General features: G+C 42.1%; 1 protein-coding gene across 1 annotated transcript in view; it reads right to left on the reverse strand.

Moving 5' to 3' along the window:
- The window catches only part of DNAJB12 (DnaJ heat shock protein family (Hsp40) member B12), a 255,070-nt gene extending 246,109 nt beyond the window's left edge, over positions 1–8,961 (reverse strand). The window contains exon 1 of the mRNA XM_078643078.1: positions 8,459–8,961. Within this exon, the coding sequence (XP_078499204.1) occupies positions 8,459–8,606 (148 nt within the window). The 5' untranslated portion in view covers positions 8,607–8,961. The remainder of the gene's footprint in view (positions 1–8,458) is intronic.
- Between the last annotated feature and the right edge of the window lie 4,602 nt (positions 8,962–13,563).

Raw genomic sequence — 13,563 nt, forward strand, 5'->3', positions numbered from 1 at the left:
CAGTGGTAATTGCTGCCTAGTAGGGTTTCTAATTTTTTTTTTTTAAAGAATAATAATAATAATAATTTTTGGGAAAAGCCTTAAATGTCTTTTCCATGGATAAGGTAGTCTGTTAAAAAACTGAGAGCCATTACATTTGCTGCACCACAAAATTAGGCCGCATGCAGCAGCCCTGTAATCTAGGACAGCCATTTATCGACCAGGAAAAAGCGTGAAGATTATTACTAAAGACCAGACTGAAAGGAAGGGGGTCACTTTGTTCTGATTATTATCACCAATATTATATTTGGATAGTTTAACACGAACCTTACTGCGTTTCTTGGTGCTACCAAAAATAAACTGCAATTTGACACATCACCGATGTGACTGAAAGTTGTAGATTTTTTTCTGTGGCTAATGTCATCTAGAAAAAAGCACAGAATTGTTGATCCAAACTGAGAGACTTGAATTAATTTGCAAAAATTCTAAATAATGTACTGCATATGTTTAAAAATCAGCCAACATGTTTTGCCCTGTCTTGGCACGCAAGCTTGGGGCTTTTGTAAGGCTTCCGGTTCCTTTGTATTTGGGCAGCCTGGTGGTGCATCAGGGGAGTTGTCGGAATATTGTGATTTTTTTTTGCTCGTGTACAAAAGTGAGACTTTCTTCTGGGTATGTAAGTGTGAGCTCAACTGCAATCTTGGAATATGGTTGTTACTAGTCTGGAGAGCACCTCGCAACGAAGAATTAGTAACCTGATCTCAATGTTGTGCTCTTTTGTAGATGAGAAAATTACGGAACATAATTTGTATGTTCGTTATGTATAACAGTATAATTGTAATTACTTACACATTTCTGTGTCATCTACAGGAGAATAATTACAGAAAATATTCTAAGCTTGATATATATAACAGTACTATTTTGGTGTAATTAAGAGCAAAAATTAATGATGGGTATAAAGGTAGACTTGCAAACACCAGGCCAGTTGTTAAGGACCACAATGCTAAAATACCCTAGTGATTAATCAGCACTTGGATCTTTCCCTAAAGTTCAACACCGCAAAGACTGAAATCTTGAACCATTGACAATGGCAAAAATGTCAGCCTATCTCCATATGGACTGAGGTCCTAACAGCTCCTCCAACAAAATCAAGAGAAGCCAGAAACCTAAGGTAACATTGGAGTCAAGACTATCCATGATACCGCCAGTAAACAAGGGCACAGATAACACCTTCTACACAATGAAAACACTGCAACACATTTGGCCATACCTTGGATACTGACAAAAAGCAACAAGCCATTCTCACACTCATAATCTTCAAGCTTGACTATACCAACATCCTACACTTTACACACTCAAAAGGCAATGGGAGGATACCTGCAGTAAGTCTAACAACTGGCAATTGCTCGGGGGAGCATTCCAACCCATCGTTCTTTTGCCCATCAAGTCACCTCAGATTAGACGAGCCATATGCAAGTCAGTATTGACCCTGCTGCAATAGGAGCAGTCCAGCCTGAACTGCAAAGCCAGGTCCTTTTTAGACCCAAAACACAATCAACCCAATACCGGTTTCAACCTGATTGGGGCTCTTGAATCCGGTGTAGGTTGGTTTCAGTGGCATATCACTATGCCACTGAAGGTACCCAAGGGACCCACATCTGGGCAAACCAATCCTGGGTTGCTTATGTTCCGGTTGAAGGAGGGAGAGGAGTTGGCCTAATGGCTTGGGCAGTCGACCTCGAATCTGGGGAACAGGGTTCGAGTCTCTGCAATGACACTGAACATCCTGTGATTCTAGGTAAATCACTTAATCTCCCTGTGCCTAACAAAATGATGAATGTGTCCTCATGTAACGAAACTGGTGCTATGTAAAGCGCTCTTATACCGGGTCAAGTTTGCGCTATATAAAACTCTGTAAAAAAATTAAAAAAGAAGGGGGACCTAGACCAGTAGTTCGGGCTGGACTGTTCCCATGAGGAGCAGGGTCAATAATGATTTTCATATGGCTAGGTCCTAACTGAGTTGGCATGGTTGGTAAAAAAACTAAGGATTGTGATGCAGCCCCAGCGATTGCCAATGGTCGAGATTAATTCAAGCATTCCATCCATTAAATTGTTGTTTTAACATCCTACACCTTGGCACACCCAGTTTCATCATATGCAAAATACGAAAAGGTTCAATGCAATGCCACAAGACTCCTTGTTGACCGCCACCCAAGAGAATGCAAGACTCCAGTCCTGGGTTCACTCCAGTGGATGGCTACTTGGAGCTAGAAGCAGAGTTCGAGGCAAATTTGCATCTTCCACTGAGCCTCTCAAGGAGAAAGATCACTACACCTACAAATTAAATGTAAGCAATACAAACAAAATAGGACCCTGTGCTAAAGGCTTGCACCATTGCCCATCATACCACCTTACAAAAAAATAAAACTAAGCTGCCACTGATTTCTCAGGAAAAGCCACAAAACTCTAGAACTCTAATAATCAACATATATAGGACTGTCCTGGAATGTAATGTGTCAGTAGAAGGAAGGAATAGACAATATCAGTGTAAACAAATACAAATTCTGCCATATCATGTCACAACGATTTACAAGAAAATGATACCAACAGCCTAACTTAGTTTAGTATTCTCGATCTCAAGGGAATGAATAAGCCATGCAAACAAGATCCTGGACAACAGCATTTTCTTGTCCACCATGCAAAGAAAACATCAAAATGTAGATAAAAGAACAAACATCACTGGGTGGCTATAAACTGACATTTTTCAGTCATGTCATGGTGATCACATATGTAACGTTTCAAAAGCTGGGTCATTGTATTTCACGCCAGGATTCCAACACTTTGGCACAATAAACAGTAGCAACAATAATAACAAATAAAGAAAATATAGGCCAGCTGCAACAGGACTGTTAAATAACAGTGTAATTTGTCACAATAAGCAATCTATTCAAAGATCTTGATGTAGGCAACAATTTTTGCCATTGTATATACAAATCAAGAAGTGATGGGGTGAGAAGGTTCCATAAGCCTGGATTATTTCTTTTGTAAAGCGCATGATAATAGAATATGGTTCCTTAAAACCTCTAGCCAAATATTTGCTTGTGGATATTGAACAGTTGGCAGCTTAAACAAATGAGGGAACATGCGGAATAAAGGGAGTTCCCAGAAAAATTAAACCAATCCCATTGCAGTTCCGTGTACAATAGACAATGTGGTCAACTGAATCCACCTATTAAATGTCAGAAAGGGACACAGGACTAGTACAGGGATGATGTGTAGCTTCTCACAACACAACCTTTGAGCAGCTTTATTCTGGGGATGCTAGAGGTGATTAGGTCAGACAGTATTCCTAGATTCTAGTCACAAAAATGCTCCAAGGATGCACGTGTACAGAAGTGACAATGTTTTTCTTAGTTGCAAGGAGAGTTTAAGATTTCTAAGGGAGATTATGTTGCAATAAGCAAGATTTACAAAAAGTCTTGATTGAGTGATCAAATGAAGGTCTTCATCAATTTGAACACCTAAATATTTAACAAAAGAGACTGTAGTGATGTAGGAGCCCAAGCAGGAACATTAGCGTTTAGGGGTGTCCACTACACCCAAAAAGCAACTAACCAAGTTTTAATGCTATTTAATTTGAAACAGCTAGCTTTAATCCAGGTATGGACTGCTGCAAAAACATGAATGCCGAGACCGAGACTGACGATTTGCATTGTTTCCGTTACCTAACGTTAACCAGGGATATTCACAGAGAACATATCAATCTTTTCAGGTATGGGCAGAAAAACACACGGCTTCAATCACCTAACAATGCAATGATGATCAATGATCTAGGAGTGATTCTTCCACTTCCACAGAGTGATGATATGCATTCTTGAAAGGGTAGAGTTCCTAATTCGTCTGGATTATACCTGCAAGAATTTTTAAAGAAACAAACACGAAAGACACAAGAGAGTAGGGAATCTACACATATTAGACATTCAGAATATCAGATTTACTTTATTGTACTTTTTTACAATACTTTTGTGTGTAATATATTATTCTTAGATTGATCCTTGTGTAAAAGAAACAGGTAACATAAAGACTTAGACTTTCTTTGCATTATAGCTTTCCTTCAAATGAGTGCAACCCTGTCACCAATCATAGCAACCAAAGTTTAAAAATGTGATTTTTACATTACAGTGTCTCTAAAAACAAATATGTTAGACTTCAAAGCAAACAAACTAGAGCACTAGTAGAATCACAAATTGTTCAGGCGCACAGACTTTGCAATCTCTACAAAAAATAAGCAATTACAATCAAAGTTATTTTGCTCTCTCTGCACTGCATGTGTTTCAGATTATAAAACATAGGCATTAAAGATAATAATATTATAGTGGGAATCAATGTAAACCTTCCCTTTCCGAAAGATACAAAGCACTTGAATGTGTAGGAACCCAGCACGGTGTGCAGCTGTTACGATTGCTACAATAATGGGAATTTCAAAAGATTTACTATTACCCATGTTCTTTTCTTTCAAGCCTCGAAAAGAATCATAAAAATGTGTCCGGCCCTTCAGGTCTAGTGACTTGAATATTCTACCCAACCTGACTGTAATGTACTTAACCCAAAAACTGATCTCAAATTGTGTGATCCTATGCAAATATTTAATTTTACAGAACCGTCTTTTTCTTCATTATCACGAGAGTACCTTCAAATATGTGAGCTCCGCACAATAAACTCTTGTTTGATTTAATAGACTAAACTTTTGTTCCATGTATTATAAGAATCTAGCCCACATATAAGGTACACGTGACCTCTGACTTTGGGGGCAGGAATATTTATTAGTTCATGTTTAAAAACTCACTTGTGATAAATATAATACTAAAGCTTAATGTGCTAGAGCACTGTCATATACAAACAGCACATTCTACATTTAAATGGACACAAACTTTCACACTAACATGCATTTTTACTGATAAAACGATAAAGTGTATAGACAATAATCTGTGAAAACTGGGTTTCAGCAAAAATATTTATCAATTGCATATCACCAAGTAAAGTGTTCTTATCTATTTACATCCTATCAAAATATGTTTTTGCATCACTCATGAATTACAAAAAACGTGCTTTCATAACTACAGAAATGTAATTTTAAATGTTTGTACATTTCATTTACAAGCTATTTAAATGTTGTGTTTTAGAACAACACGGACATCCTACAGCCTTTCAGTTTACTCTTTGTACAGCACGACTGTCAGGTCTTTCACTTTACAAAAACCTTTAACTTTGCAAGTCAGAGAAAGAAAAGTAAACACCAACCTCTAGGCTTAAATAAGCAGCATGTTGTGAGAAGACATACGCTGACATCTGACCTCTGTCTCTGAACACAGAGAAAATGTGACAATATAAAAACACGATTTAAAATGTTCTTTATTGGTCATTTTCCTTCTGAGTGAACAGAACACCTGTTCTTTGTCAACTTGCCAGAATGGGCCAGGAGGCCCTAAAAATAGGTCACCCTGATTACATCTGACTCGCCACAGCAAGTGGGAGCGTAGATTTCTGTAGGGCTGTCTTGTCTTTACTGTGCACCAGAGGAAGTGGACGACATAAATACATCTGCAATGATTAAACACAGCAGGCACCTCATCTCCTTAACAGCAGGCAATGTCTTCCAAATACACAGAGCTTACTCATCAATAAACCAAAATAGCAATGCTGTGGTTGGTTAGTGCATACTACACAGTGATATATGTTCTGGAGATGGTGTTTGAGACCTATTCTTGGGCCGACTAAAACCGATATTAAAATACTACAGTACATCAGCCTTCCACCTCTGGAGGAAAACTGAATATCCATAATATTTTCATGCTAAAGTATGCTCAGGTAGCATCCTTGTTTGCAAGTTGGTCTGTGAAATATTTAAAACAGCCACCAATGTTGTGAATAATCAATGGAGCACTAAATTAGCCATCGAGAGCACTATTTCTTTACAAATTATAGGTTTCTATGAGCATGGCTGTACCTGGTTACAGAAGTCACGAAAAGCCATATACATATAATTTGGGGATTCTACCTGTAATGCTTTATAGGCAGTACATAAGAGGTAGATGGAACTGGATGGGAGCGAAGAAACTGATAAGGACTTTGCTAAAGAGAGTTAGGAGATGCTTTTAACTACCCTCAATTGCTTGAGTGAGGGAACCAGTCTCAGATTTTAACTGTATTTGTTCCAGAGTCTGGGAACGTGTCAGCATGTAGCTCACCTCTGAGACTAAAGACAGTACCAGTCTTCCATTCAACCCTCATTTAAGCATGGATCTAGAAGTAGATGAAAAACAATGACCTCCTTGAGAAACTCCAACTTAATTATAGCACTTACTTACTGCACCCTAATTAACAGGCATTGGGGAGAGAGCTATACAAATAATCTGAAAGATTTGCAATGATGGTGAAAACACCAATTTCAGTCAAGAATGAACTCTTGGAATCGGAGGGGAGAAATGAAATAATAAAAAAAATGTAAAAAACAATCCAAACGTTAGAATGTTTAAAAGATAGGAAGTTCCTTTCCGCGTGTTGTCCTTTACGCCCCCTCGGCTGCCACTCACGATTTGCCATGGAGCCATCAGATAAATTGGATGCAATGCAAGTCATGCACCACTCTGAACTGGCTTTTATTGAAACAAAAACCACGGAATTTGTTCAGTATGGGTGATCACTTGTTATTACATGCTACAGTCGCCGCTATATACAACACTTCCTGCCTACACACTTCTCGTATGTTTATCCATTAAAGAGGTTGAATTAACAAAGTAATCGAGTAAATAACTGCACATTATGCCACTGCATGCATTCTCATTTAGCCATACTATCTCAGCATCAAATACAGGGCCAAGATCAACTGATAAGCCTCTTACTCAAGGCTTTGAGTGGCCTGGAGCTTCATTCAAAGCCACAACACATTCACTACTGAAGTTTTCCAGATCATTTCTACACTTAAACTCGTGTACAGAAAATGGCTGATCACTCAGAGCATTAGCCGCTCAAGAAAACCCTAATGCAAATCATTAGAGCCATCGACGATTGGTTGCAGTTCAGCACACTACTTAAGGGCCACCTCTTCTCCCAAGCCATTCAAATCCATTAAGCTGCTCCTGCCTCACAGAGCCAACAAACCACTGGCATGGTCTATGTGGCCCTACACTTTATCCACCCTATCGGAGACATTCTATTTTTCTCAGAAGCATATAGAGTTTTCTAGGAAAAAAACCACTGGCTCAACAACTCTCGCAGGCAGCTGACGTGCCTGGCCAGGATATGTACGTCCGTGTATGTGAAGAACGATGACAAAAGGACTCAAAGAACATTACTTTATACAATGAAACAACTAAACAAATACATGCTAGGTTGCCGCTTTCAGACACCTACAATTGGCTCAAGTCGTAGTAGGCACAATGGCTCGATCTCACTGGACAACCAAGAAATGTATAATTACACTAACACACAATGAACAGGTGTAATGTCCAATACCCACGCAGGAGACGTGTAAAGAATGAATTATTGATTATAAATCCCAACACACGTTACAGCTCACGTCAGAGGGGAACAACCAGGAGGTGCGTCCGCTCGTCTCAGCCATCAGCTGTCATCTGCCCAACATTCCAAACGTGCAGCTGATGACCAGACAAGCAGGGGGTACGGTGTCCGGAAGCGGACGGACGATGGCAAGGTAATCACAACAAAAACAGGGATTACATCTCCCTGAAACGGACACAAATATATATATTTGTTTAAAGGTGATCCAAGAATTCATTTGGTCGAGGAAATCACTTGTGTCCAACGATTTCCCAAAAATCACCATATCGAGTTTCGGATTCTAGGGTGGGAGAAAAAACTCTCAACCTCCAGCAGCTGATTCGATGGCCTGTCCTACTCAGGCTAAGAAACCCCAAGGCTCTGTAAGCTGTAGTCCTGTTTACGTGCTTGGCACGGGCAGTCCCACTAAGCACTTTAAATATTCTACCAAAGTGAGCAGAAAACATGTTCGTACTCTGTGGCCACAGTTTGATGTAAGCAAAGGGTTTATATACAAACTGTTCTAACCGTAATAAAAGCTTCGATATGAACTACAAATCCCATGATTAGACAAACCAACCCGTCGACTGACCGGAAACGATGGTTGTAGTTCCATTAATGATCCTGGGGTGAAATAAGAGTCTTTTGGAAAATGTACAGATTCTGTAATGAGAGCAACAGAAAAGAAACCTATATCGTTGCCACCACGTGAACTGCGAATGCACAAAAATTAACTTCAAATTGCAGTTTTGAAAAGAGAGGAGCGACAGAAGACTTCACCTCCCGTCATGCACACTGGTATTGCGCATGCGTCTAGCGGAACTAAAGGCTGGTCACTTGATGCGCTCCCTCCTCCATGACAGCCTCCTTGACAGGCCGGGCTGTACACTCCCCTCTGGACCCCCGTTATCACTCACCGCGAGCCTTCTTGGTTGGAAACAACCGCTCAGCCTTCTCTAGGAAACGCAACGCCTTGTCTTGATGCCCGTTCTGGATGGCAGTTAACGCTATGGCAATACAGCGCTCTGCTTCGTCCCTGTTCGATTCCATTGCGGAAACAGTCATCGGGAGACCTGGCTCCGGCCGACGCCGCCTGCTGATGACGTAAACTGATTGGAAGAGCGATGCAGTAGAAAGGCGTCACCACTTTCAGTGCTGACTGATGCTGTTTCTTCTGACCATGGAAACGAAAGAAGGACTTTGTGCCTCCCTGTGGACGCATCCTCTCGAAAGTCACATCTCACGTTGACTGCTTAGACACACATACTTGCTTACGTTTGGAAACACCGTTGCTGCCGAGCTACTACACGTTTTCACATAATAAAGAAGGAACGTATTACTTTATCTGCCGATTTGTATTTAAAAGAAGTATATATTATCAGTTACTGGTAATTAACCCCTTAACTGATGAGGCTTTTATATGAGGTTTGTAGGTCGTCCAAGAACTTAAGGTGCCCAGAGCCAACAACCGAACTGCACCTTACAATCGTTTATCATTGTGTACCGATTATAGACCAATTCATACTGTTTAATGGAGAGTGAAAAATGGGTATCAAGATAAACTTTGTATTTCTGAGTTTGGCACAAAATATGGTGTTTAGCAGTAGTGCGCATTTGTACATTTTTATTTCTGCATACCCATACTAGCATGTGATTCAAGGGATTTTTCAAAAAGTTTTCTTTTTGCATACACTGGGTTACACCTGGAAGGCACAAATGCAGCAGAATCCAATTGTTAAGGTACTATTAGTTTTTGTGCATTTAGAAATATGAAACCGAATTATTTCCAAATAAAATATTCTACCTGTAAGATCCAGTGCTAGCACATCCAACTCCCTTTTACAAGCGATTAAACAATACCATAGTCAATTTATCAGACAATTGCTTTCTGAAAAGATTGGCATTATTTGGCTCACTTTCTTTAAATTTTAAAGCGGCGTTCACATCCCATAATAGGGAATATCACTGTTGTGGAGAATTGGAAAATCTTATCCCCCTCACAAGTTTACTGACAAAAGCATGTTCACCAAAGGGTTCATCACCCTCTTGAATGTGCCCTGCTGAAATAGCAGAGCAAAAGTTTTTCATTGACCTGTATGGTAAACTACTGGCAGCAAATTCAGGCAGAAAATTAAGCACCATGGCTAAATCTGTTGCCAGGAGATCCAAAGTCTGTGCGTCATACTAACGTAAGTATCTACCTAAAGCCGAAGAATATCTTTTGCGTGTTCCGGCAGACCATGCCTGTTATATAAAGAAAGAAGCATGTTGCAAATGTCCAGGCTTTTGCCAACAGCGCCAGAAACTGTCCAAGCAATTGAGCTTGAACAGTTCCGCCTACATCGTGTATGTGGAAGGACCATGGATCCACCACTAGCATTGGAAAACTTGGAGTTGACCCAGTGGGTCACGTGATATTGGAAGAAGGACTGAAACCAGGACTTGGCCCTCCAAATAAGAGTCATCAGAACCACTTCCACCTCCTGTCTCATTATTTAAGCTGCAGCTCTCTGAGTCCTCATGAGTGGAGGGATGGTATAGCACACCTTCCCCCTTCAATCCTGAAGATGCACAACCTTCACTAATGCCTCTAGTTCTGGCCTCCAGCTGAAGAACGCCGCCACTTGCCAAAATGCAAATATATCCACCTTTAAGGGATCCAGAGGTAGTTCAGCGCCTGAAAAATCAAAGCATTGTTCTGCTGGGCTGGATGATATTTCACTATCAAAGAAATGCTGTGTGGCATAAACGAATGCCGTTGCTGTTGGGGACTTCCAGCTCCAGCCTGCATAGCGCCTTGAGGAGGAGGGGCTTGTGAGTCTTTCGCTCTATACAAGCGCGTCCTGTCTCCTGAGGTGCAGAGGAGGCAGGGTTTCCTTCTCACATCATTGTCTCTATGCTCCAACTAAGGAATTGTATTTCATACTGTGAGAAGTTGGCCTGGCATATGCGGTGTACTATTCTAGTGGGCACCTTGCACCAGTCCAAACGACCCTTATTGATGGTAGGTTTAAAGACAACCTATATAGAAAGCTATCCTAGTGGTAGCTGTGGAGATGTAGCCTTCAGGCTAAGTCTTGAAGGAATGTAAAGCAGCTTGTTTTAACAGTCTATAATCGTGTGAATGACCAGCTCGTACCGAATCCCACTGCTCGAAATATGCAGCCGGAGGCGCTGTATTCAACGGTCACCATGTGATGACAATACAAAGTGTCGATTCCCTGATGAAGGGCATGAGAGAAATGCCCGAAATGCATTGGATATCATTGAAAGACATTGCCTGAAACATAGTGGAATGTTATCCACATGGAAAATGTGATAAAGTTACAAAAAAAGATAAAAAGAAAGAAAAATAAGAACATTAAATGAACTATATATTCAACTCATTCTGAAGTGTGTCAAAGAATTTTTTCCCCTACGGGAAAGACCATTATCTGTGTGCCCTAAAGGGATGAGATTGGACTCCGTCCAACCCCACATCTATGCAAATGAAAAGAGAACCACACCAGGTATATATAAAATACATATGTATTTATTCTACACACATCCCTCTAGTCTCTTTATGAGGCTAGAGACAAAAGTACAAACAGTACACTTAATTAGCACACAGTAAATTAGCACAGTATATATTTAACCCTAGGGGCATCACAAACCATATACTAAGAAAGTGGTATAAGTACCACTACAGTCATTGAGTCAAGGCCTAGGGCCTGTAGAACCGCTGGGGCAACCAAAAACTACCAAAGGTAGGGACGCAGGAGACCCACGGGGGACGCGTGCAGTGTCTAAACACAGCCGCGAATCACCATTGACTCCCATGGAGAAAGTTGCGGTTAGAATTTTAAAGCATAAAGACACTTAGGAGTGGACTAGAAACAAACCCCTTCAGTACTGGACAGTTCGAGAGTCAAGACCCACGGGAGCACCAAAGTACTTGTGTTACCTCACCCAGGGAAGACGGGTGCATAGGTGTCTTTTCATGTCAGGTTTCGTCGTAGTTTCCTATTGAGAGCTGCAAAGAAGTGCTGCAGGCGACCAGATGAAAAGTGTCCGGATGGATCCAAGGTGGATCGAAGATCTGAAGAACCTGAAAGTAGAGGGGACAGAGTGTGGGTCACTTGTCAGTGACCAGGGAGGCAACAAGAAGATGCCCACCGATGTTGGGTGACTTCAGGTACAGGAGGTGAAGCGTGACTCTTCAGCCACGAGGACCAGGAGGCGTCGACGGCAACCAAGAGCCGTATTTGAGCTGTACCACGTCGTATGTCGAGTGCTGTGGAGTCAGTATTCGGATTGGACCCAACAAGCCTTCGCAACAGCAACCCACGCAGAATGTAAAGATTGGCTTCTGAGCAGACCAGCAAGGTCTAAGGGACTCACCCTTTGGAGTGGAGTCAGGGCACCTCTGGAGCAACCAAGGAAGCCCAAGAAACAAAATAGTTACCTTCATGGGGACCCACTAGTCGACGGACCAGGGATCGCGAAGGGGCCTCGAGCAGAAATGCTAGAAGCAGGCCCGCATAATACTCGTGGAGTACAGGCCCACAATCTTCGGTGCAAAGGGTGCTCAGGGCTTGGACTACAAATAGTCCAATACACAACTTCGGTAAAGCTCGGGAAGTAGGTGCACTTTCAAATATGCACAGTGTCCAGGAGTTCCGGTCCCATATCTCTCGTAACGGCTGCGGGTCTTTGGTGCCTGTTTGAACAGGGGAGTCACTCCTTGACCCCAAGGGAGATCCTTCCGTCTTCTAGTCGAAATAGAATGTCGAAGTTCCAGGATATGTTGCAGAGTTTCGTCCAGGGTAATGTAAAGTCCTAGGGACTGAGTTCCTATACTTATACAAAGTTTAGGTGTTGGGCTAACTCTAAGGTCCCACCTGAGGGAGGACCTGGGGAGGGGGTGGGTACACCCCTTTTCCTTTGTCCAGTTTCGCGCCAGAGCTGGGGCTGAGTGCCCCAGCAACCGGTTTGAACTGGGGTATGCACAGGGACACCTTGTGTGCCCAAGGCACTGTCTGAAAAGCATTCACGGAATGCACCCACCCTGCCCCAATACACTAAAGCCTGTCTGGAGAGGTGGAAACCTATTGTCCAGGCCTCCCCTGCCAGGGTTTCATCCAGCAGCAGGAGGTCAGACTTGTGTCTGTGGCAGCAGCATCCAGTTTGGGATGCTGGGGCTCTTTTAAACTATTACAGGTCAGGTAAGTGTGTACATGTCTTCTCCCTCTAGGAGGGTGGAATTCTATCCCCCCGACAGAACTGGCGGGGGGGGGGGTAGGATTCAAAAGTTGTTTTGACACTAAACACGTCATGTTTTTACGCAGCCATTCCAAAGTTAGCATTTACCGTGAGGTTATAATGCACTTAAAAGTATATGGTATGGCTGTATCCTAGAACAGCTATAAGGAAGGGATTCCGAAAGCTGTAGAGGGGCTCAGCTCATGCTTGGGCACCCTTTCACACAGAACCAAGCACTTTGCCTTCAGGATTGTCTAGGCCTGCCATAGGAGTGATTTATAGGTTTATATGTGTCTGTATTTAAAGGTAGATATAGGTATACTATATCTTAGTAAAGGGTGCTTCCACCACCTTACCCAGGCTGCAGTAGCAGACCTGTGGTGTCATTTTGGAAGGCTTCCCAGGGGTGGCATAATACATGCTTCAGCCACTGGTAGGCCCCACTGGGGTACCTATGCCCTTGGTACCTAAGGTACCATATACTAGGGACTCACAAGGGTAACCCGGTAACCAATCAATTTAGAGAGGAAGCAGCTAGGCTGGGGTCCTCGTTAGCAGGGCCCCAGCCAGACTAAAGTCGATAAATCAGTGAAACACAGCAAAAAGTGGGGGAAATCATAGTAAGCAGATCCTACTCTCTACACATACTGTGCGCCAAAAGTGGAAATTGTTTCCTTGCCCATCTCAAATAGCATGCAAAACTGCCTCATCGGGGAAAGACCTTTTTCTTTTGGCAAGAACTGTCCAATCTTTTACAATTTGTGCTTGCGCTGTTGCAGCA

Source organism: Lissotriton helveticus, chromosome 5_1 (assembly GCF_964261635.1).
Source record: "Lissotriton helveticus chromosome 5_1, aLisHel1.1, whole genome shotgun sequence".
Lineage (NCBI taxonomy): Eukaryota > Metazoa > Chordata > Amphibia > Caudata > Salamandridae > Lissotriton > Lissotriton helveticus.